The sequence below is a fragment of the Streptopelia decaocto genome, assembly GCF_964273445.1.
Source record: "Streptopelia decaocto genome assembly, chromosome: 5".
Taxonomy (NCBI): domain Eukaryota; kingdom Metazoa; phylum Chordata; class Aves; order Columbiformes; family Columbidae; genus Streptopelia; species Streptopelia decaocto.
In genome coordinates this window covers 14549301-14575145 of record NC_138659.1, presented here as the reverse complement: position 1 = coordinate 14575145, position 25845 = coordinate 14549301, and the positions used below count along the sequence as shown (strand labels likewise).

Sequence of the window (25845 nt, the reverse complement as noted above, 5' to 3'; positions counted from 1 at the left end):
ATGTTGGAGGCGGGTGAAGAAACACCTCATCACAGGGAAATGCCATCACATCAACCGATCTTCAGTAACTGTCCGTGTACGCTGCTCCTCCTGTGTGGAGTAATCTGAATTACCTTCCCTTTAAAATACTTTTTCTTTCCTTGCAACAATTTGTTATTTTTCAAATTAAGGTTATTTTTCTCAGTAAAGGCAGCCAAAAAGTAGTTAGATATTATACTTATTGTAATTCTAAATATTGTAATTACAATGAAAATGCACAGGAAGAGTTTGCTTAAAAATAAGAGGCTAAAGACAAAAATCCAAGGAATTAAATTAATAAAGCAGAAAATAGGTTATTTGGAAGTACAACAACATATTTTCTCTTCCTCTGCCTACACAGGTTTGCTCTTGTTAGCTATGGTTGTCAGTGGCTATGCTGTCATCTTCCTAAACAATTTTTGAAAGCATGGAGCTCAGAGAGTCCATTAGAGAAAGTGAAGTTCTGTACTACATCAATTTTGAACACTAAATAAACCCTATTTAAAATATACTTCTACGCCAGTCTCAAGAATGTATAGGTAATCTTAGTTTGGGGCTATCTTGACTCAGGCAAACATGGTACGTCCCCTCTCACACTACTGGCAGTTGTGACACTTCAAGGTAGCCCAGCTGCTTTGCAAGCAAACAAGATAAAACACATCATAAATGATGCTTACACTTTATACAGCATTTTTTATCCATTAATCCAGTGATAACTCGCAAAGGTTGGCAAGAATATTGATGTTTCCAGTTTAAGCAACAATGCCCAGAGAGGTTAAGCAATTTGTCCAGTGTCACATTAAAACTGAAGCTGAAGCCAAGGACAGACCAATTTCTGAAAAGCAGCGAAGCCCAGATACTTTGCCTCAAATCACTGAAAGCTCTGCCATCACAACCATTCCCACTCAGTTGGAGTCTCCCTTCTTCCAAAAGCTAGGAGAGGCTGCAAATGATTTACACCTCCCTCTACATCTGGATGTGCTGCTACTTAGTACCTTTCCCTGGCATGCAGACCTGTAACAGGAGAGCGAGTTATACAACCATCAATCCCATCCACTTGTGTACACACACCGAGTCCTGTTGATTTTTCTCATTGATTACATGGACACATCACGATTTTGTGAACACAGCCCAGTCCAGCAGAGCTTCAACTGCTTGACAGCTCAGACCAAGCCATGAGCTACTCAAGGTTCCATATCCTAAATCCAACCGTGAGATTTACCTGGAGCAGCCATATCCAGCACAAGGGCACAGTGCCACACTGACCTCCTAAATCCTACCCAAATTTGAGAGGTTGCACTTTGGGTGATTTTTTGAACTAGTCAAAGCTTCAGGCTAAGACAACATGTAGAAGACTGGACAGAGTCACAGTTTGGATTGGCTCACCAGAAGCTCACAAACAGATTTGTTTCCTCTAAGGCCACAGACTGGCTGCAAACTACTCAGAAACCAGTTGTCTTCAGCTATTTTTAGGGCTGGGTGTCCAGATTTTCCTTAGGAAATGCATGCCAATCTTCAGAAAAAGTCAGTAAAAGAACTAATCTTTGCAGAATAACCAGACTCTGACAACCCTGCATGTGGATGTCTGACACCATCACCATCTCCTTTAATGAACACATTTCAGCACTGACAGACACCAGAAAATCCCAGCACGGAGTTAACAGCCCCCTTAGACGGAGCCTGGCAGCAGGCAGGCACATCCCCAGACCCAAGCTACCCAACACCACAATCAATTTGGCCTTTTTTCAAAACTAAATTAGGGGATTTCTGCATCGATTCCCACTCTGCGGAGTGCAACCAACTGCGCCTACGAAGCGGCTTCAATTTTTCATTATTCTGGAGCTGTGAGCATTGATAGGACACATATTTTGGAAGTATCTTCTCTGTACGGCACCCACAGAGCCAGGATCTGGCAGTGGTGCCTCTATTCACAGTACAGCATTCAGCCACTAGATGTCTGTGTTATATATCTGTAATTTACCCCAGTACTGGCAGAGACAAAGCTGGAACTCCAGTCAGGGAAACATCTACTCTGTTTGTAGACTGGTATCTTAAAGACAAAATGATTACAGGATCATGCTGGTGCTTTGTCTGTTAGAGGTCCATATGACCAAGCCAAACAAACCAAGCAAAAACAGACAATGAGACACAAACCTATAATGAGAGCAGAAACTCAGACAATTTATTTAATTTTGTGAAATGGAAAAGCTTCACTCTGTGTTCATGTGTGACTTAAAGACTTTATGCTTCCAGGCAAGGACAGGGTGCTCAGGGACCTAAAGAAAATCTGATGTCTATGGCCAAACTTTGAAACATTTAATTTTAAAACTTAATAAAAATATAAAAAGCAATTAAAAAAACAAGCAGTAGTTTGAATCTTTGCTAGGCTGTGTTTGCATTTGCTTGTGAGAATGTTTTAAAAAACACTCATTAGCCATAATTCATTAGTATCATTGATGGTTATGCTTTTCAGGTACTCATCTCAGAAGGATAGTGAACAGGAGATAATCAGATGAGGCATCAGACCGAAGGTTTGTACAATTTATTGCAAAATACAAAAGGCAAATAGAAGAGAAAACAGTTAGAAATCCTAAAAGCAACCTTTCTGTGGGTGATAGGGCTTGGACCAGAAAGATGGGGATCCAGTTGAAGACTTAACACCCAAAAGATGGATAGCTTTGGTTCAGTAAATACCTGTGAAATATTTTGCCCCTAAAATGCTGCTTCATCTCAAGTCAACATAAACAGTGACCACAAAATATTATTCCTACTTGGGAGGGAAATTGTCAGGGTCTAAGTTCACCCAACAGCTGTTTATTTTGTAAGTTCTGCCACAATGTTTACACCCTTTCTGCAGGAGGATCTTAAAAGCAAAGAAAACAAACCTTTTTTCCCTCTAGTTTTGGTGCTGTCAAAACAAGTCTGTAAAGAAGATTTTTGTCACCACTCTGTTTGTAGACATAAAGGTGAAGATGGTACAAAGGCCAAAAAATCCTAAACACAGGAAGGGAGCAGGAACACAGCTGTCCTCCTTCAGGCCACACATTCGTTATCTTTTCTGGTCTGGCTACACCTGGGACTACCAGCACAAACCACCCTGGGCCACTTGAGCTGAATTCCCGGAGGGTGTGTAAACCTGTCAGGTTGCTGAGTCATCACAAGACCGAAGGGGAAGAGGTGAGTCCTTTTGTAATTTTTACAAAATATGAAAAGCATTAAAAAAATAATCAGATGAGACATCCAACAAAACAACCAAGTAGTACCCACCATGATGAAATGGAAAAACTAAATTTAAAACGTCCCATGAGTATAAGAAAGTCAGAAGCCTAAAATGACTTGATAGGAATGCAGTCCCATGCCAAAAACCTTGGGGAGGGAGAGGAGAGCATGTGCCATGTGCTAGTGGAAAAACTAATGTCCTCACAGCTCCTGCGTAAACCCACAAGCACATGATCCCACAGGGGCAGCAGTGCTGACTTCAAACCGTGAAAGCCACGCAAGTTCAAATTCTGACTGAGCATCCAACTGGACTTCTTATACTGACCAACAACATATCAGCACAACAACAGACACTGCAGAGGGCCCAGAGGCTAAGTCAAGGTCTTGTCTGCTCTGAAGATTAACAATCTTGTGTCTGGAAACATCCCACTGCCTTCAAAATGACTGTGCTGGCCTCAGACACCTTTGGCTGCATCAGATTTAAAGTTCAGCTCTCAGTGCTGATGACCAGCAGCTGACTTTCCAAATTGTAAGTGCCTCACAGCTTGGTGAGACTTTTCTGCCTCTGAGATAAAAAGAAAATAAACTGTCCCAGCAGGTACTAAAATATTACAGTGCCCCTTACAAGATTTTCCTGCTGTTGCCAGCAGAAGGGAACGGTGAACTGTTCCCTCTCCTCCTTGCAGCAGCTGCTGCAGCATACGGGAAGCGTTGTAGCACTTTGGGTTTTGACAGTTCATCCAGCATCCTTGGAGCACAGCCCTGACAAGATATTAGAACATTTTGGAGGGATTCTTTGGAAGGAATCAAGGGAAGATCGAAACAGGCTTTGAACTGTGCCAGCAACAGAAATTGTATATACATAGCAACCCTCTGCCATATTTATTGCTTCCTCTCTGTTGCAGCAGCAGCTGATAGATCACTGCATAAACTACTGGAAGTAATTGAGAGGAAGGAATTTAACCTTCCTGCGCATCAGGAACAAGGAGGATTCATCCTGCATTGAAGATGAGGGGGGAGTCACTCAGATGACACAGTTGTCAGGATGTCTTCCTAATTATTGCAGTATTTAAAGAGGGGAAACGTGCAGCTCTTGAATGTGACTCTGCCAAAAGTGATAGGAAAATTAGAGGCCTCAGAACAGAAGAGTGCTGTGACAATGCGAGCTCTGGAGAAAGAAAAAAGTTCTCTGATCAGGATTTTGCACAGACTTAGATCTCAGGTAACTTAAAATTGTGACTGCTGTTGCAAGATCAGCATTAATTGTGAAAATTAACTAGGTCTTCTGTGATTTATATTATATATGCGCCAAGAAAAGAACAAAATATTGATTGACTGAGCCGCAAGTTTTATTTACATAAGGATCTGATTGCCAGGTTCATTCTTATGCAAAGCAGAAAGAGAAAGCTCTTTCAGCAGGCATTATTTAAAAAATCAGATCTAAAAACAACATTATGCTTTGGCTTTACTTGTGAAATGCCTGAGCGTGCGTGCCCATGTTTCCTCAGCAGTCACTGTGAAACACATGAACTAGATAGAGGAAATCCCTGTGACTTACATTGACTTCGAACTGGAGATGAGTTTGCTCAGAATTGCAACGTCACTGACCCCAACTCTAGTGCTGTGTCTCCAGGTCCTTCCTTGAAGCTATTTGTGTTTCTCAGGCCACACCTTTTTGAAGTTGTAAAACCAAATGTGTGTGCTGTATTGGACTAATGCCAGAAGGAATGACCTAGCAAAGCCGTTTTTGAAAGAGAACCGTCCCCTCTGGAATGGAAGCAAACTGGTGGCCTTTGAAAAGCACATCAGCTGCCTAAGCCATTGTCTATAGAAAGCAGGAATACCTGACAAAATTATGAGGAAAGGCACATGTGCATATAATACCTGTACAGTAAAAAGATTAACTTTTTGAAAAAAAGGCTACCTCCATTTAATAGCTTTTTTGCATTTAATCCTCTTCAAAAGCAAAACACTGTTTTGTTCTTAACAGCTACGCTGGGAGAAGTATGCAACCTTGTGTGATGTGATAAAACTGAGCAAAACCACATCTCTAGACCTAAAAGTGCCATGAAGAACATTTTTTATTTCATAAAGCTAGTCCTAGGTAACTCTTAGCACACATCCGTATTCACCATTCACATCCTTGTTCCTATCTGGCTATTTACAAAATACCATTTCTTCCTCCAACAGGCAGCACAGCACAACGTAGCACACAACAGAATGCAATTCTGGGATAATGGTCTCATTCTGCTTTCCCTGGGGGCTTGCTTTTTTTTAATTGCTATGCCTCAGGAGAATGGAATGAAAAAAAATCTCACCATCATTACGTCTTTGCAAACACTTCTGCTCATTTTGAAAAAGCCATAAAACATTTCAGCACAGAGCAAAAACTCAGTATTAAGCAGCTGAAATAAATTATTGGGAGCAAAACTGTTCCTTTCTAAAGCTCTTAGCAAAGCATATACTGATCAAATCTGGTATGAGATCTTGAAGTCCTTACTGGATACAGAAGACTGTTTGGGAATTTGCAGTTCTCCTACATAAAAAGGAAACAAGTGCACCCAGGAGTAAATCTCTGTAGCCAGCAACAGCAGTGCTGGCTTCCAGAACAGCTGCTCTACAAACCTAATTATCCCTCATTGCACAGACGCAAAAGTCATCCAAAATGTTATCACCTGAGACACAGAGATGATTTTAAGTCCTTTTAAGATGGACTTTAAAAAAAAAAAAAAAAAAAAATTCTGTAAGCTGCTGCATATCCTGTAAGTCAACAAAAACTGGTCTCATTTCATTCTATTGTACTATGAGATAAGACACATTCCCACGGCTGCCCCATAATGAGTGATGACTCTTACTGCTCTTTAGACTAAGTTCTCAGCAGGATGATATGAAACTGTGGTTTCTACTGTGGTACTACAATCTACTACAATGCAGCCAGTTTTTCAGGGATTTGGCAGCTCCTTTTGAGTCCAGAGTGCAACAACACTTAGTCTTAACCTGCCATAGAAATACCCAGTCCTAAAATCTAGATTAAAAAAACATCATTTCCTGAAATAAATGTTAAATTAAGTTCACCTGATAACAGGTACAAGGGCACTGGTCTAGCTACTGGTGGCCCTTTTTTTGCAGATTCCTTCCTGAGAACAGATTACATGTGAAATTTGAGAGAAGTTTTAAACAGGTTTATTTATATACATGTGGCAAGTAAACGTGTATAAAAGAGGCTGAGATATGCGGCTGTGTAGGAGCAGACAGCTTAAATCATTTAAGAAACAGTATCCACAAATCTCTTTTCTCAAGTGAAGACATCTTCCTCTTTGTCTCCCAGGAACTCTATTTCATCTCATTGCTCTTGAATTTTCACTAAGAGTCAAGTGGCAAGCTGCCAAAGAACTCACAGTTGGCTGGAAGCACCGTCACCTACAAGCTAATTGATGCCACAAAACTTCCCTCCAGGATGCCATCTGGGTTGCATTCAATGTTCTTTCTGGATTCAGAAGTCCATCCCTCTAAACTTGAAAGCTGCTTCTCTTGACCAAATGCCAATGCACTGATTTTGTTTGCAAGCACACACATTTAACACCAAGATCCTATTCCACTCTTTTGACCATTATCGACTGCACTATTCTACAAAAATAAAGACAAACCATTTCCCCATCTTATGAGAAGGTAAATTGGGAAAATGACAGCTGAAAGGGCTTGTCAATGCAAACTCGGAAAGGCACCAATATAAAATAAAAAGGTGTTTTATACCAAGTACCTGCCCCTGCCTGAATAAATAGCCCACATTTTAATAGACCTAAGTACCCTGCATCTCTTGATGGCTATAATGAGACTTCTTGTTTTCAATTTAAAAAAACAGGGCATTTACTGAATAAGCCCCAAAAGTACTATTTGGGTTATCTGCCCCAAACGAGTAAGGTAGACATTTTTATTTTCCTATTGCTACTTATTGCAGCAGAAAAACACTTCACTGACGTGCAGTTGCACCTTTCCAGTTCTCTGCATTGACAGCAATAGTTTTCTGTACACAAAGCCATTTCCCCAGGAAATAGCCACAATAAATCAATGCAAAGGTCTCCTGCTTTCCTGTTGTGTATCTGCTGCATGGCAAGTTTCAGTAACTGCACCGTCACCCCAGACTCAGTCATGAGCTGGGGAAAGCCACTCACCTTTAGAGCACGGCAGCTGGGATCAAACCAGCACCATCTGATGCTGAAAGGGAGTTACCCCCTCCCAAAGAAGTGGTGAGCTTTGCATGATGCAGAACACACCATCACAATTATTGTCAGCAGTCTGAGGCTAAGGAATGAACATGCCTGAGCACAAGCAGTTGTTCATTTCCAGATGACGATGTCCTCTGATGACATCTGAGTTTAAGTGTACACAGTTTTTTGGGTTGAGGAGGGGAGAGCGTGCCACAGAGCCTGTTGAAGCACGGGCATGTTTTGTCATGCATTCAGCATGCCTTCCTCATCACATCCTCTTTCTGCCCTTTATGGGTTTTCCAAATCAGGCATATTTTCTCAACAGGCATCACAAAAGCTCTGTTTATCAAAACCACAAAGTTCAGGTAAGGCTGAGTTTCTGGGTAGCTCACCAGAATTTGCACAAGGGTTTCATTCTTAGCCCTAGTGACATTTTATTTCTCTTTAAGTTTTCCTTTTCTTCCAGTGTCTGAGCCCAATCAGGCAGGCTTACACTACAAGCACAGTGCAGAACGGCAGACAGAATTGTCCCAAGCAGCCAAATCCCACAGCCAGGGTCTGCTCTGGAACCCTTGGGCAGGCCTGGATCTCACTGGTATCCTCCCCCAGAACTGTTGTCCCATGGGGCTGCATGAAGCCTTCGTGAGCAGTATCCCCTGACTCAAGGATCCTTGCAAGCACAGCACAATTTTACTGTCTAGTCATCCTCCTAGAAAAGCTTTGCAATACAATAGATTCAGCAGGAGTCAACCACAGTTACCTGCTCTTCATCCAGCATGCTGCAAAACACCAAGGAAGTTTATTTGCCTCACTCATTCAGACATAATGCTGTTTGAACAAAATTCCAAGCTGGCAAAAGCTCATCAAAACAAATCTCCATCGAATTCATACACATATAAACAAGTGCACATCAGGGATAGAAATGCAGAGTGCACTCTCACATTTGGCAATTGTGCCTGGCCATTTTCTGCAGTCGAACTAAAAATCTAATACTCTGGAAGTGGTTTAGTATCTGTGTATTACAGGAAAGTGCTATTAATGTTACAGCTGAGGAATGGGTACTGAAAAAGCAGGATGTAAGTTAAAATACTGACATAACACAACTAGAGAGTTTTACAATGACTCACTAAACACACAGCAACAATAAACTCACTTTGAACTCACCAAGAGTTCTGCTGTGCAATGTAATAGTGTGCAGCTTAGCAAGAGAAACTGCCTCTCCAAATGGTTTGGGTTTTTTGGTGGGTTTTTGTTTGTTTGTCTTGGGTTGGGTTTTTTGGGGCTTTTTTAGTTTGGTGTGGGTCTTTTTGTCAGTTGAATATATTGCACAATATCTAAACCAGAACAAAGTTTTTTCATAAGTAAGTGAATTAAAACATTCATATTAAGGCTTTCTAAACCATATTAAGGCCAGGTATAAGACCATCAGGAAGGACAAGGAGCTTTGACTGGGGATACTCAACCCAAGTGGTGGTAGGAACGTAGCCTGCACACCACCTTGTAGGACCGAGAAATGCTGCTCGCTTCTCTCAGGTCCATCCCTGCTGCGACAGATAAAGCTGCAAACTGTGGGCCAAGCCTGGAGACACCTCAGCTGCTGCAGTGTTCGTTGTCTAGGGCAGGGTGAACACCAGAGACACTGGCAAGTCAAAGCAACTGTGAGGATTTTACTCTCAATACAACTTAAATATTATGCCAACCCTCGTGATTTCCTGCTCTTCTAGCGTTCCTGTCTCAAAGTTCAGAGCTACGCACACCTATACCACACTGAGAACTCTAGGTCTTTCTGCTCCAAAAAGCAGAGCAACCTGAGGTTAAGTACATGAAAAATGTGCTTTAGGAATAACACACCATATGTTAGAGTCAGCTTGGTCCCTTCCACAAAAGGGCAAGGCTGTAAATGCAGAATACACAGCCTACCAGCAGGTGACGGGGTAATTGAAAGTCTCCAAATTGAAAGCAAGATCATCCTTCAACCAGGGATATCACAAAATAAAATATACCTGTGACTGATCTTCCCTTCAGCAGGACACTGGTAAACACAGACAAAAGATATACTGGATACAGACTGAATTAACAGTTAATAAAATAAGGATGGTTTCTATTTTCACAGCTTGCTTATGGCAAGTCTTCATACAGTAGTGTAGCTGGGGAACACACATGATCAGGAACGTAATGAAACTATTTTCCAAGACAGAATTACAGAGGAGTTAAACCTCACTTGGAACAAAACAGTGGGCCAAGCCCAGAAACTGCTGCCTGCTTGGTCGAGTCCACTCTGCACGTAACTAGGTGGGAAATGACAAGTTGACTGTGGCCAAGGAGTTATCATCAAACATGGTATCTCCCCAGCAAACCTGCTCTTCTTCCTGCACACCGTTCCTCCTGTCTGCAGTACTTCAGTCCGTAATGCAAAGCACACATCAGAAACCAGGATTGGACCTTGATTTTGAGCATCCACAATGATGCTCCATGCACTTCTGGAGGCTAAAAGAAAACAAGGCAATACCCTAGTGAAAACAACTGCAGAAAACATTTTTGTGAACAAAACAGGACTGAAACCATCCATTTTTTAATCTGGAAAGGTTCTTCATTTTCAGCTGTGACTGTATCACTGTGGAAGACAAAAGAACCCTTGAAACATCACTTAAAAACAGAGCCTCACACTCCACACAAACCTGTCTCCTTTCAGCCTTTCTGGGCCCACAGCAGCCGTTTGTCCAGCTAAGAGGCATCAATCTCAACAGCTATGCCAGCAGGGTCTGGCCCATGCTATGAAGGTACAGGACCAAGTTTAGTCAGCAATCTGAAATAACAGATCCGCGTTTCCTCAGAGGCTTCTGCAGCGGCAAGATCAGGCTGAGGCTACACAGACAACGTGTTTTCTTCAAATTCCAGCATCAGGGAACGGTGCTGTCCATAAAGTGAAGTAATAAGGAAACCCCACAAAACGCCACAAATAATTAGAGCAGAACGCACAGTAAATATCTTCCCCAAATCCTGAGATACTCATTGTTTAATATTTTGATTTCTAACACTTCAGAGTGAAATGAGATCCTCAATTTTCCAATTAATATCCAATGAGGAAGATAAGTCTCACACATACAGTGCTAACAGGTATGAATCTTCTCCTTCCCATCTACTGATCAGAATTTATCCAATGTAAGACAGTGAAACCTGCATCATCCTTGTATGTCAAACTGATATAAAAATCTCCACTATTAAAAAGGCAGAGGAAAAAAACCACAAAACCCAGTAACAGATAATCCCAGCCGATTACTGTAGAAAAATGACATTTACATATGCCCTTTTTCTGCCTTAAAGGTCAAGCCAATGCACCAAAAAGCTTCCTCTACAGGAAATTCACCTCCAACCAGCTCAAGGAACGATGACACCAGCTATCAGGTGTACCATAGGCACAAAAATCAACCATCATTTTTAAAGAAAAGCTTTAGGGAAATTTGGTTTGTTGTTCTAGGTTTCATCAAGCTTGTTTTTCCCCCCCAAGAAGCCTAATCTCACAATATTTCAGTAAAAACAAGTAGCGGGGAAAAAACCCTATTCAAAAATGATACAGCAAGATTCTGCCCTAAATCAGTAATTGAATACGTTTCTAATGCCACATTCAAACTCGCACTCCCCCACAGAAAGAGAAAAAAAAAAAAATCTTGTGGGAAAGGGGCAAAGTAGGTCCAGTACGTGGCTGACTTTCTCCCCCTCTGGTTCTCACTGCCAGAGAAGCATCTTTTTTGCACTCTAAAATTACCCCTGTGATATGAAAATGAACCCTGCACAACACAGTACAGAAAAGGAACCTGCTCAACCCTTACTATTATGGACAACCCACTGACTGCTTGCACAGAGAAAGAAAAAAAAAAAACAACCAGTCTCCTGAAAGATATTTTGGTTTCAAGTTTTCTTGAAATACTTCTACAGTACGGTGAGCGGGCAGAGATGAAGCTGCCAGGGCAACAGTCCTCTGAGCCAAGGACCCTGTGAACCCCAGCACAAATCTGACTCCTGCTGCAGGAATGCAACATTTCCCATGGTGCTGAATATCTCAGTCCTGACCTTGAAAACTGGAGCATCAGAACCGCTTGGTAACAGGTGATGACTTCTGTTCTGCAAACACACATCTTCTGGGTTTTGTTTGCCAATACACTTCACAATATGCCCAACAATTTGGTGCACAACTGCCCCAAACTGAATTAGAGTCAGCAGTGGGCAGGTGTGAAGCTCCATGTTGGCTCCGGTCTCTCCAGCACTGTCACCCTGGCAGCTTTAACCTGCATTTCTGCCTCAAAGTTTAAAAATACTGTAAGCAAACTAAATAGGTCTGGGCAGGGTGAACTTAGCAGTTCTAGCCAGCTGAAGAACAGCATTTGTGCAGGAGCTATTAATCCTTCCTACAAGTATTTGCACACAATAAGCCTGACAGCATTCACATGATTGTGTGCATAATCAGATGTGAAGAAATGCCTGCTGCTCTCAGCCAAGCTTTGCAGAGTCTCCTTCAATGCCCGAGCGAGAGACGGTGTTAACAACGGCTTTGTGCATTGCTGCTGAGGACAGGCACTCTGCGAAACAGGGTCAAGGGAATTAACAGCTAAACTCATGCAGGACCTGAAGGAAAAGGACTCTAGCAAGGCAATGAGATGCTGCGTTCAAGCCTGGGAAAGGCTCCACATTGCTCAGGCAGGTGTTCATCCATAACCACAGAGAAAAATTAACTATGTTACTTGGCATTTCCCTCTAGAAGAGGGTGCCTGGGTTTATGCTGCAAGCCCCAGGACTTCTCCCCTGCTATGCACTCACCCTCTGAAGTGCCAAGCCACAATCAGAGTCCCTCCAGTCAAGAACCAGACAGATGCAATTCTTTACAGCACCTGTCAATGCAGCTCCTTAATCTTGATTTAACTCCAGGGATCAGCGTGCACTGGCACCTTAGGCAAACATACGTAACATATTTTATAAAAAATAGGACAAAATTCTGTGTTAAAGAGCTCTTGTGTAAAGGGGAACACAAATCACAGCGCAAAGAGCAATTCCTTGAAGTATCACATGCAATTTCAATGCACCAATATGATCCTGGCAGAGACTGCTCCAGAGCTTCCCTTTGAAACTCATTATTTATCATCCACCAAACATTTGTGCCCATATAGGTTACGCCTTTTAAATTGTATAACAAGCCCAATGGGATCACCCAGTAGTACCCAGCTAATTTAAATACTACCTGTTACTGCCACTGCAGCCCTGCTTATCAAGTGAGCAGAAATGAATATTGTTGCACAAACTTTAGAGTTTCCTCCTTTACAGAGGAAAAGGGAAAAGAAAGGCAGCAATAAAATATATAATTGCAAATTATACTTCCCTAGTCGTCTTGGTTCTTGTCAGCCAAGGCTACATTACAAATAATTTATCAAGGCAAGGATGCACCAGTGATAAATGACTTCAGTAGTTAGTGCTCAGATAACAGCAATGTATAGGCATGTAGGCAAAGCAGGTCAAGAGACAGTGCCCCCATGTGAACTGGAAAGAGCCTCTTTAGCGATTAAAAAAGAGTCAGTCATGTGCAGTCCCAAAGCCAGGACTTGTGGCCTGCTGAAGAGGTGGCTGCAGTGGTGACTGCCTGCAGACAGGCTGCGCTCTATTATTGTTTAGGATATGTTAGAATGTACCAAAATAAGTCAGTTTTGAAAAGCAAAACTATGTTCCCCCTTAAACACCTGCATTTTGTGTGTCTGATTATAAGAAGTGATCCATTTGAAGTACTTCTTGCACTTGACCCAACACTAAAATTTTGAAACAGTGAGTTATCTAAACATTGAGATTTTCCTAAATATTTTACAAACTGTATACGACAAAGTCTAAACCCTTGAGCAGTTGCTTAATCCAAGGAACATGATTATCTGTGGAAAACAATGCGATAATGGACAAGAAAACAAGAAATTGGGAACATTCTTTATGAGTCACCAATGTTGACAATGACTCGCTGAATCACTCTGTAGCCTTGGGCAATGGATAACTTCTCTAAGCATCAGTTTTCAAACCAGCACAATATAATATTTAGTCTACTCGAATGGTGAAGATTTACAGAAAGCTACACAGCTAACCAGCCACTGGATGACAAATGTGTAGTAAGCATAACACAACCACACTAACAAGACCAAAACCACTCGGAGACAGGAGGTACATTTCTTGGCCTATATCAGTCAACACTGACATTTGTTATCAAAGAAACTGGGGCATTTCTTTATAAGTAGCTGCATAGACGCAATTGTGATTGAGGATGAGAAGGCTACAGGAAGAGTTGTAAGCTTACATGTGAAATTCTTATTCTCAGTACAAGTATATTCACTACTCCTGCTATTGCTGATTTTTGTGCTCTTAACTACTCACCGGATCACACGAGCAGCATCCTATCTGGATGGAACAGGTCCAAACTTTACTGAAACAGTCACTGCTAAATCAGCAAGCCAATCAGCTGGTGTCAGAGGAGACCCAACACATCTGGAAAGATATGTACAGCCTTACTCATCTAGATCAACAAAACCAGAATAAGCCTGAAAAGTCACCAAATAAATTTGTTGCATTAACTTTATACATAGAAAGCAAAGACGGACAGAAAACCTCTACTGGGTAACACACAGCTGAACAAAGACCTGGGATCAAAAGAAAACTTTAATTCACCTTTTGAAATGAAGAAAAATGTCACTTCAATGTACACCATACTACAGATAACAAGTACAGTTAAGAGTTTCTTGTCAGTTGTAAACACTAGTTTCTTCAACAATTAGTTCTTTAAAATCGATAAAATTGTGCTATAGGCTACTTGGAAAGGGAGATAAATCTACAACAACATAATATATTCCAAATTTTAACAAAATCAAGAGGAAATTTCCAACTATTTCAATTGATTTTAAACACATTTTTCCCCCCCTTCCAGTGTTTTGCAAGTAAAAGAAATCACACCCACAGAAGCTACAGAAACCAAGCCAGAACTCCAGAAAAGATAAAGAAACTTACAGCAGGCAAAATTCTCACTCAGGATGGACAAGATTCTGCAGCACTAATGAATTATATTTTAAATTATATATCCTTATTTAAGAAGAAAAAGTAATCACAGCACAGAAAGCAGTTGCCAAAAAGAGCCCTCCTAGTTGGGCAAGTACAGGACTGTGCTCCTGCTGCCATGGAAACTGAGTCCCTGGCTGCCCTGGTCCTGGTACAGTGCCGCACATGCTCTCAAGCACTTAATAAATATTAATAATGAAAAAATAATATTGATGTATCAGAAACAGAACATCTAAGAAAAAAAAAATGGCAATAAAGCTCACTTTACATGGCTGCAGCCCAAAGACTGCTAGCCTTATGCTAAGCCAACTGTAAAGCCTGGTCTCTCCTAGTTTCTAACACTTGTTCTTGGCATTAACTGTAAGGTTAAACTTAGCATCAGGCCTTGGTTTAGACTGAAAAAAGCCAGGAAACCTGGAGGAAAAATCAAAACACTTCCACTAGTGTGATGTGCCCCTCTGCAGTAAGCAACATGGTTGTACGTATTGAGCGCTGGAGCGGAAGGTATGAGTCCTCATTTTTGTTCTTGGCTCTGCTGCCAACTACCTGTACACCCACAGGTCCCTCAGGACCAGGTCCCACCTGCACAAGAGCTCTAAGACCATTTATTCACCTCTTAATGAGGAACAAGGCATAGGGCTGCCAGATTAGCCTCAGCTTGGTGGAAAAAGTCACCATCCTTGCCAGGCACAGAGAACCACAGTCTATCAGGCATCATTACTAGGGCAAGACATCGAGTTTCTCTCACCCTGAGAGACCATCAGAGATGGAGCTCATGTGCCTGCTTTAAAATTCTTCTGGCTTCTCTTTGGTTAAAATCTGGCTTTTTCAGTCTGGACAGGTTTAGTTTTATTTTTCAACTATCTTACAGCATTATTATAACTTCTAAAGTCTAATCAGTTTGCTATCTCTTGGCTTTCAACCAGAATTTTTCACAGAGCAGAAAATCTGCATTAATTTTATCACAGGGCCTTTTACCCTCTTCCATTCCCTTGTGGTCAAGTATTAATAATTTTAACAGGAAATAGAGAGGAATAGAGAGAACTAGCGTAGGATTCCCTGTGGCTAGAACCAGCTGGTCGCTGGCAGCTGAATGCACTGGAGCAGCCAGTCTGCGTTTCTACCAAGGATGTGCCACTGCACAAGAAAACAAGCAGCAACAGAAATCTTCACCCCCATCCCTCAAACTCAGCTTACTGATTTGTCTTCTTGGGAAGAGCAAAGAAAGAAAAAAATGACATCTTATGGCATTTTATAAGGCATGTAATGACACAGAAAAGCAGAGCTGAGCAGTAAAATGCTTTGGGAACATCTTTGGAATTACCTGGGGAAAGCTGCTGGTAAACAGGAAAGTTGTAGAGAGGAAAAGGCCATCAGGAAAATAGTAGAGAGACCAGGAGAATTTCACACCAAATCAAATCGACCACAAACACATCTCTAATACAACATCACAGTCTCTGAGGCACACCAAAGACATGGTAAATTTGCCAGTGAATTAAAAAAGTTGGTGCCATTAAAAAAGCCAGCAGAAACAAATCCGAGTGCCTACTCTATTAGAAACAGCTGAGAATCAATAATTATCAGACATTTTCAGTCTTTACCAAGTGTTTAATGGCCCTTTAGGTAGACATGGGAGTCAAAACTCACTATTTCTAGCATTGTCAATCTCTTAGTCTAAATGTGTCAGATAAAAACATTACACTTGGTTCCTCCAGTCTCATAATTGTGATTTGTTCATTTGAAGTTCTCTACACATCTTCTGATTAATATTAAATTATCTTAAGTATCTTCCACTCTAAAATCAACCAGTAAGAAATCACACCTCAAACCTGTGCTAATCCTGGGTCTATAACACTGCAGATGAAAGAGAACTGGTCTACATTGACTTTTGTTTTACCTTTTCATACATGAAAATGCTCTGGATGAAGCTTGCCTACCTTGGCTCAAAATGTAGAACATTTTCATATCCTCTGAAATGAGACCTCTGAGCTCTTTGATAAACAATCCAAGATACTGACAGTTTTGACTGCACTTTCCTTCTTGAACTTCATCATTATTTTCAATCTTCCCATTCTCCTTGACCTTAGGAAAGCTTTTCAGATCACAGCTTGTTCCTGTAACTGTATCTAGAGCAACCCATGTGCTTTCTTGCTATAGCACAGCAGTGCTCCATAAAAATCAAGTTCTCTTCCCTCTGTAGCCATAATGTCCCTGGCTGTCCCATGCACCTGAGCTCCCTCTCCTGTCTTTCCAGTGGTCCTATTCCAGTTCTATCTCTCTTTCTTTCCCAAACCATGAGCAGGACTGATAGAAAAACACCACCTCCTGGAAAACAGTTTGTATCTAATGAAACTCCTTAAGCAAATGTGCCAGGAAACGGGGAAATGGAGAACAGCATGTTTCCCACATGTACTTAGTGCTTGATTTTCTGCACAAAGGATGCAGCACAGGGAAGATAACCCAAACCACATGCAAGTTAGTTTTCTCAGAACAGACAATGAGAATATAATGAAAAAATGAAAGATAAGCAAATAACATTCAGTGTGGAACACAAGAGAACAGTAAACTGTTTTTGAGCCTGGTTCTCATATCAACACAGCACCCACCAGGACAGGCAGGCAACAGGTAAGCAAATGGCCACCACTCTTCCCAGTGCTTCCAGTCTGGGGATGAGCATGCAAGCTCTCCCTGCAACTCAGTTAAACTGTCACTGACGTAATCAAGAGCATATGACCATGCACATGTCAAGAAAACCTAAAACTCACTCCATGGTCATGTGCATATATCGAAGACATGCAGGCACCTCCACAGTAAGACACGTCTATCACTCAGCACAGAGAATACTGTCTCAACACTGAACATGAAGAAAAATTGAAGCAACAGATAACAGAGGACAAAAAAGTCACAGAATATATGCAGCAGTTGTGACTGCCTGCTGTTTCACTCTCTCACGCCCCAAAACCTGCAAGCAAGGCACACCATTATACTCCTGTGTTTCAAAGCCACTTGGGCCATAGTTAACTCTTCAGAGGATCTAGATGTTAATTCTCAGGTAGGCTTTTGATATATTTTTATTCCCAAACTCCAGCTCTACTGAAACTTGAACTGAAAAGCAAGGAGAATATCAGGCTACCTCCAGGGCTTTCGCATAGGCGGCGGGAATCAAACTCTCTGCAGATTCTCTAGCACAACGCCAGTAAGAGAACAGGGGTCTTGCTTACTCCAGACAGCACGGGAAGTTTTCCCAGCTCTACAGTCACATACTGTTGCCCCAAGGCAGGACAAGGGCTGAGGTACAGAAAAGTCTGCTTATACTACCTGTTTACCCTTAATTCTGGACATGCAGTAATAGTCTGTGAAACAGCAACTCCTTACACACTGCATTTCATACCTGAGGCAACCTCAGTCCTGTCCAGCATAAAACATCCCTATCAATAGTACTTACCAGAAAGGATCCAAATACATGGAAAACAGAGCTTTGAAAGAGAATAGTAACTCTGTGTCTGTGTCCCTCTGCTGAAATGGCATTGAAGCTTGTGTTTCATTTTAGGAAAATCATTAAGCTTTTTGCAACTATACTCTTTGCCGTGTTTAAGGATCTACGACCAGAGAAACACTCAAGCAGAGGTCTTCCAGGCTCTTTTACCCACCCTCAGGCCTGGGTTAAGATAATGTGAACCCTACTTACAGTGAAAAAATAAAATCCTACCAAACACAACCATCAAACTCAGAGCTCTCACCTTGTGTCAACTGTATCATGTCTGGCTGCAATTTGCAAGTTCTTCCTTGTTTTCTGCTGGTTGCAGTGGCAAGCAAGGAGAAACTTGCAAAACTGGGCAAAAAGTCTCCGAGAGCCGCTCCCCCATCACAGCAGCTCTCTAGGATTTTCCATTCTGGGAACGTGTCCCACAGCAGCAGGGACCCCATGCACATGGTTTGTGGGCCCTGGGGCCAACCTGGCCCTGCAGTGTCCACCTGTCCCAAGGGAGACATAGAAAAAACCCCAGTATCCCACATTCTGAGTATTTCAGCAACAAGTGATCCTTTGCCAAAACACTGTGCCTCGGAAAATGGACATTTTCCCCCATTATAAAAAATAGCTTCGGTGCTTTATAATGTTGCTGCTACACCGTTAAGGGAAAGCCTCAATGACTCTGTACCTGCAAACATTCAGCCTTGACTTTCCAGAGATTCCCAAGAGGAAAAAGCATTGCCCCATCCTCACTGAGTACATCACATTTAGTACAGATCATGACAGTGCAAACTGTAAGTTGTGACTGGGTTCCTGTCTTCTCAAGCCTAGGCAGAGTGGATTGAGCTCAAACAAATATTTTTGCATAGAGCAGCATCAATAGTCTTATACAGATTTAAAGTCTGCAAGAGCTACCTAAGATTTCTAATTCTAGGGCTTAAGACTTAATTTCCCCAGCAGTCCAAACACCGTCACTTGCACTACATTTCTCTTGGGTGTTTCGTTTCCTTTTAGTAGATACACAGTAACATTTTAAGGAACTTCTCCCTTTTTATTTTCTGTTCCATAAAATGCTGTAACTTTTTAAAAACACGACAGGAAGAAAGCATCTTCATATTTCAGCAATTTGTATACAGCTTTATGTATTTGCACCATGCACACAAATTAGTATCTCCTCTCTTGTTACTGCTTCACAAGCCCCATGCCTACAGACAAATGAGCACTGTCTCTGTTCTTCCTGGCAGCCTCCTTTGCTACAGTTCTTTGCTACCAGGATTTGTTTCCTTTTACTTCTTGTAAGGCAGTAATTACATTCATTCTTACTTGCTACCTACATCTATTTGGTTCTTTTTTTACCTTTCCCCAATGGGCGAGGCACTTTCTGCAATCCCTATTTTCCTGCTCTTCCCTAAATCCTCAGCACTTCTATCTTCATACTGTGATAAGTCATTATTTTTTTATAGCGGCCATTTGACTTTTTTAAATCATCAACAGTACTAAAAGGACTTGATAACATTGAAACATGCAACATGAAATACACACCATATGCGGAACTGATACTTGCTCAAATGAGGACAAGCAGAGGCATGAAGTTTCAACTCTAGAGATGCTTCTTGGAATATGTTAAAATTGTAAAGATAATTTAAATTGAACCAAAGCAACATACACAGTCTAGTCTTTACTGCAGTGTGTATCTCACAAATGATAACCCAAGTAGCACAAGCAACAAATCCCATTTCTCTGCCGTGCCCCTAGTCTCTACTGCGTGCTATCACAAGTGAACCAGGTGGTCAGAGAGCTCGTAAATTCTGCCTTCGTCAGTAACATCAGTCGAAGTCAAAAAAAAAAAAAAAAGTTAAACAGCTTTTTTTTCTTAAAGAAAAAACCAAACTGGATTCCTTTCATTTCATTCATTTCCCACAAGTAAAACCTCTAAAGTCAACTGCCACATACGAAGAAAGAATTTGGCCTTGTGATACACAAAAAGGTTATTGAGCAACCTAAGATAAACTTGACATACCTTACAGACCACTGCTGGGTAATCTGATTTGTGTGAGCGCTGAAATCATTACTTTTACATGCTCCAGTTCCATTTTCACTCACACATCAATCCTATGGCAGATAACTTGAACTAGCAGCCACCACAGAAAAGAACTACTGAATGGAAAGCAAGTTGCATGAAGACCATACAGGGTGACTACTGAGATGTTCTCCTTAAGAGTCTAAAGCTCCTTTAAAAAAGCCAACATCATATGAGGAAAGCTCTAGAGGAGGGAGGAGGAAAAACAAAACAAAACAAACAAAACAAACAAACACAACAACAACCACCAACCCACAACCAAACAACCAACCACAAAACCCACACACAAAAAACAACCTCTCCCCCCAAAAAAACACCAACATCAGTTTTTATGCAAAGCTAGCTTCCAACATGAAGCACACGAACTGCCAGGTTATACAGTCCCTGTTTTGCACAAACAAAACTTAACTTCTTCCAGAACTGCCTAAGATTACCTTGGTTACAAAATCTTCCCAGGTTTATAGACCATCATACAACAGGGGTGTCAAACTCATTTTCACCGGGGACCACATCAGCCTCAGGGTACCTTCAAAGGGCTGAATGGAATTTTAAGACTGTAGGAGCAGTTATATTTATACAGTCTTTAAATGACATTCAGCCCTTTGAAGGCAACTGTGAGGCTGATGTGGCCCCTGGCGAAAATGAGTTTGACACCCTTGATCTACCACAAGGACGAGCTTGTTTCATAAACCAATTCTTAAAGCAGATAAAGACCATCCTCTCCCTTCAACACAGGAGGATACATATAAGCAGCAATGAGCTATTACAAACCTGTTATCAACTCTGGAAAAAGCATCAGCAAGTAATTACAGGGGTGACTAGGTCCCATATCAGTACTCATTGCCAGCAGGCTACCTGCATTTTCTTTTCCCTCTCCATCACCACCCCAGCATGATGAGTTTTCTGGAACAGTTTCTTCCATTGTATATGTTTATAAAATAGTTTTTAAATAAATATCTGTTTATTACAGCAGTGACAACAGAGGTGATATCTGGAAGCAAAACCACATGGAACATATTATTTCACCTAGTGGATATAACTCTAAACATCACATATGCTGAAAAGCAGTGTGCATTTTAAAAGAAAACAGTGTTCCGAACAATATAAGTGAGGGGAAAAAAACTGTGTGAAAAATGCCATTTAAACGTCTCTCAGGCTGCTTGGAGAAGCAACTGCTAAGTCAATATACATATGGTGGGTTGGACTAGATGATCTCCAGAGGTCCCTTCCAACCGCAACCATTCTATGAACTAAATTAACAGTCCATGAGTCATTTCTGTAGTACACACCCCTGTCAATAATAATTGCCAAATTCAGAATAAAGCAACAAACTCTTCACCCCCACATCCAAAAATGCTCTTTCCTAACATCTCAAAACTCACCATTCTATGACAATTTAGCGATCGTATTTTCACCACCCCCAACCCAACAACTGTAAAAACCCTCTACAATAAAACTACATCAGATTCAATTATCCGTCTAACCATTATAACACAGCACAATTCACATAGACCTGTTATGCAACACGATGTTGTTTTACACTTTTTCTGACAAAATGCTTAGAGGGTGGATCACAAGGAAAATGGAAAGACAAAAAAGCAGCCCAGATACTGACCCACTCACTCACACTAGGCAAGGAGCTTGGACACAAACCTGTGGAGTGCAGGCTGCAGAATCTGTCAGAAAAAGATGCTGCTCCAGCCATGATCCCAACCTCCAAAACAGCAGCTCCCAAAGCACAGCCCATATGTCACCTGCAGCTCAACAAGCCTTTGTACAACAGCACACAGAGAGACTTTGTATTATTGAAGCCTTCTATTTCAATTATCGGCCTGCTCAGAGGTTGCCAGCATTTCCACAGATTAGTGTCTGTCTCCGGAAACTCTTACACTTCTGAGAAAACTTGCCCAGTTACGACTAAACACATGTCCAAACTGGTCCTCAGTCAGCCCTGGCTTCCCTGAGCCTTCTGTAATTTGAAACATTCCAAATCTAAGTTGCCTCTACCTAGTGCCAATATAATTTCTGCATAAACCATTTTTATATCTGAATTAAGTAATGCTGCTAACTCCCCAGATCATAACCTTAGGCCTATAAAAAGCCTAGCAAGCCCTCTGAATATAAAAGCACCAGAAATAAGGGGTTTATGTTTTATCTTGTAACACCACAATGTTTCCCATGAACAAGAGATTGGGTATGCCTCCTCTCCTTAAACTAATCTACTTATGACATCACTCTGAGTATCACTTGAAACAGTTTTATCAGTGAAGCTGGTAACAAGACAATCGCACACTGGAAAACATATAACCAGTGACTCTTCTTTTCTTGATGTATCCTCCATGTCTACAAACTTTCAAGAGCTTCTTCAGTAAATTATAACCTGATGCACATTCAATGTCTTTTATCCTACAGAGATAATTCAAGAGACATGGTACTTGCTAAAATATCTGCAACTTAAAACTCCAAATCAAAGATACTTTTCTAAGACTTAGGCTCCATAACTTCTTTTATGGATGCTTCTCCATAGTTGAGCTAAATTCTCCTAGGCTGTCAGAAACTGTCAGCAAGGTAACAGAGATATAATAACAGCACAACCCCACAAACTACCGAAAGTTTATTAAGTGTCACTCGCATGGACGAGGGCCACACCACAGCAGAAGGCAAGGCTGCTGTTTTCCCAGGATACATGTCTCCCTGCTCTCTCTTCCCTTGCACTACCAGGGAATCAGTGTTATGTGGCTGACACTGCCAAGCAGTGCTACTTGTTCATGTCCCTTCTCCTCACCATGACTGCAAACATATATTTAAACACAAAATTCACACCAATTCCACATCTTGAGGTGATGCTTAAAAGTAAGCAGCGTTTCACATGAGCACCTGTCAGTGACCCTATGCAGGGACTCCCTCGGGGCCAAACATCTCTCCCAGTTCCCCTGAGAACACAAACTGTGCCGCTCCCTTTAGGCACTGCGAGCAGAAACGCTGCCGGAGGCGAGGGTGGAACCTCAGGACGGAGAGGGAGCGGGCAGGGAGCTGCCACGTGCTCCCTTCCGCGGGACTCGCCTTTCCGCATCGCTCTCCGGGTGTCCCCGGCCGGGTCAGCCCGGCCTGGACGGCAGAGAGGAGCCGCTACACGCGGCGCGGAGCTCTGCCCACGGCGGGCCCGGCCTCCGCGTCACTGATCGGCTGCTCCCGGCAGCCAATCGGCGCTGGAGCCGGGGACGGCGCGACTTCATTCATTCATTCATAAAAAAGAAGCGCAGCGCAGCTGGGAAGCGCGCCCTGCCAGGCCGGGCGCGGGGAGGGCCCCGGTCCCCGCCCCACCGTGCCAGCGCACGGACACTCACGGCAATCCGCCTCGTCGCTGTTATCCGAGCAGTCGTCGTCCTCGTCGCATTTCCAGATGGCGGGGATGCATCGCTCGTTCCGGCACTGGAACTGGTCCTTCTCGCACTCCTTGACGGCGCCTGCGAGACACGGGACCGCGCTTGGGTCAGCGGGGCGCGCTCCCACAACGGGGTGGCGGGGACACCCCGAGGCCGCCTCCCCAACCGGCCCCGCACATGCCGGGCAGGGCGCCGGGAGCCGGCGGCCGAGGGTGGGGGCTGGGGCTGGGCTCGCCAGGGCAGAGCGGCTCGGTGCGGGGCGGGGGGAGACGCGCCTTCGCGGGAAGACGGCGATGATCCCGAAGCTGCTTTGTGCAGGGATAAAAGGGACCGTTCCCGTGCTTCCCCGCATTGTTTTAAAGACAGAGGGGAAAGGAGCCTGGGAATTGAAGACAGTTAAACTCGAAACGCAAAAGACAAAGAAAAATTATAAAGGACACCGATGCTGGGACCTCCTCCGCATCCGTTATGGGTGCAAAATGCACAGATACCCGGGGACACGGGCGGCAACGCGCACCAGTGCCGTCCCGGGAAAAGGGAACTGACCCAACTAAAGTTGAGGGCGGGGGGGGCACGGAGCAAATCTGCTTTGCAGACACAGTGCAACGCTGCTTTCATGAGGCACAAATCTCCTCAGAAAGGGATTAAAGGTGGCAGCTCCTGTCACCAGCGGTCGCGTTGCATTCGCTCGCTGCAGAGCGTGCCCGGCCCCCGCAGGTCGCAAGCCCCGAGCGTACCCGACCCTCTGCAGGTCCAGCCCTCCCGCGGGACACCGCGGCGAGTGTCTGCCCGCGGCCCCGCACCCCTAGGTGCCCAGGCAGGCAGGACGCTCACCCGTTCCCCGGGAGAGCCGAGGCGCGACGTGCACTTGCCACATGCCGCGGCCGCCCCGGCAGGGAGGGAAAAGCCGCCGCGCCGCGCCAGACCCACCTTTGCCGAGGTGCAGCTTCAGCAGCAGCAGCTGGAGGAGCAGCAGCCGGGCGAGCGCTGGCCGGCACATGGTGCTCGCTCCCTCCGAGGCAGCGCGCCGTGTGCGGGGTGCGCGCAGCCGGCGCGCCGCTCGCTGCCCCGTGCCGACTGCGGCCGGCGCCGCCCCCGCCCCGCCGCGCGCCGCCGCCGCGCCGTGACGCGCCCCGCTGGGCGGGCCCCGCGCGCGGCGCTCGGCACGGCCCCCGCTGCCGCCGCCCTGGAGAGCGCGGCCCCCGCCCCGCCCGCCTGGCGCCGTACCCAGGGGGACACCTGCGGAACGCCGCTCCCGGCACGGCCGTGCGAGCGGCCGCGCAGCGGGTGGCACACGCCGCGCTCCAGGCCTGTGTGCGGAGGCCGATGGCCTTCGCCGCGTCGGCGGTCGGGATGGCGGCGGCCGAGCTCACCTGCTGCCGCCTCGCAAGGGGCGCTGGGATAGCGGCGCAGGCCCGGGCCCCGTTAAGAGCTCCGGGATTTATCACGGCAGGGCCCGGGCCTGCGCCGCTTGGACCCGGCACGCAGGGCCGGCCCTTCCGTTATGAATCCCCCTCCATACGCCCTGTTGCAATGACAGCCGCGTTCATGATTTTAATTTTATTAAGTCGATTAAACACATGGACTCTTTTAAATGGCCCTGGGTCACAAATTGTGTGCTCCCCTCATTACTATAGATCTCCCACAGAGGGATTTCATTACGAGCACACTGATGTGGTCATCTCCGATTAATTGTGTTCAAATTAGTGAAACAAAGTATCGTAAAGGTGGCAACCACCCCGCACAGGAGCAGCTCGTCCTTGCTCTTGCCTAAGCAGATGCAGTTTAATCAGTAACTACAAAGGAAATACTTTATAAGCTATCAGGGGCTGTGTTCATCGCTCCATTTGTACAGTGCTGATGAGACAGCGGTTCGCTGTCTTTTATTAACACCACAGTGTTGTTCATACGGTCAGGATTAAGAGTGTTTCAGTAATCTTATTATGAAAATATATTTTTCGGGAGTAACTTGCATTTAACATAACAACAGGATTAGCATTATTATATATGTGGAGTGTTATTAGAAAAGAAAATCAAGCACTAATTTTACATAAACCAACATACTAAAACTTTTCAATTTCAAACCCTGAAATGCCATTAATTTCAGCACTGGTCCACCATTTAAAAATGTGTCTGTGCCTTTAACAAAAATTTTGCAAGTCATTAGTAGTGTCACTATTGCGTATGAATCATGTGAAGAGGAGAAGAGCTAATCATTGAGCTATTTCACTAGCAGCTTATGGAGTATTAACAATTTATTCAAGCCTTTTTGAACAATTTTTTTAGCATGCAAAATGTAGTTCATGTTTGTGTTGTTTGGTTCAATGTGATAGATTACAGTAATTGCTTAAAGCAAATGAGGTATTTATAATACATTAGGTCAAATTT

General features: G+C 43.5%; 1 protein-coding gene across 2 annotated transcripts in view; it reads right to left on the bottom strand.

The window, feature by feature from the left end:
* LRP8 (LDL receptor related protein 8) overlaps positions 1-24546 on the bottom strand; it is a 179209-nt gene extending 154663 nt beyond the window's left edge. Inside the window, exons 1-2 of one of the 2 annotated variants that reach the window (XM_082052275.1) lie at positions 24388-24546; positions 23419-23538 (exon numbers count right to left, since the gene is read on the bottom strand). In XM_082052275.1, the coding sequence (XP_081908401.1) occupies positions 23419-23538; positions 24388-24457 (190 nt within the window). In that variant the 5' untranslated portion in view covers positions 24458-24546. The remainder of the gene's footprint in view (positions 1-23418; positions 23539-24387) is intronic. The other variant, XM_082052274.1, reaches the window with a different exon arrangement.
* Positions 24547-25845: the final 1299 nt, after the last annotated feature.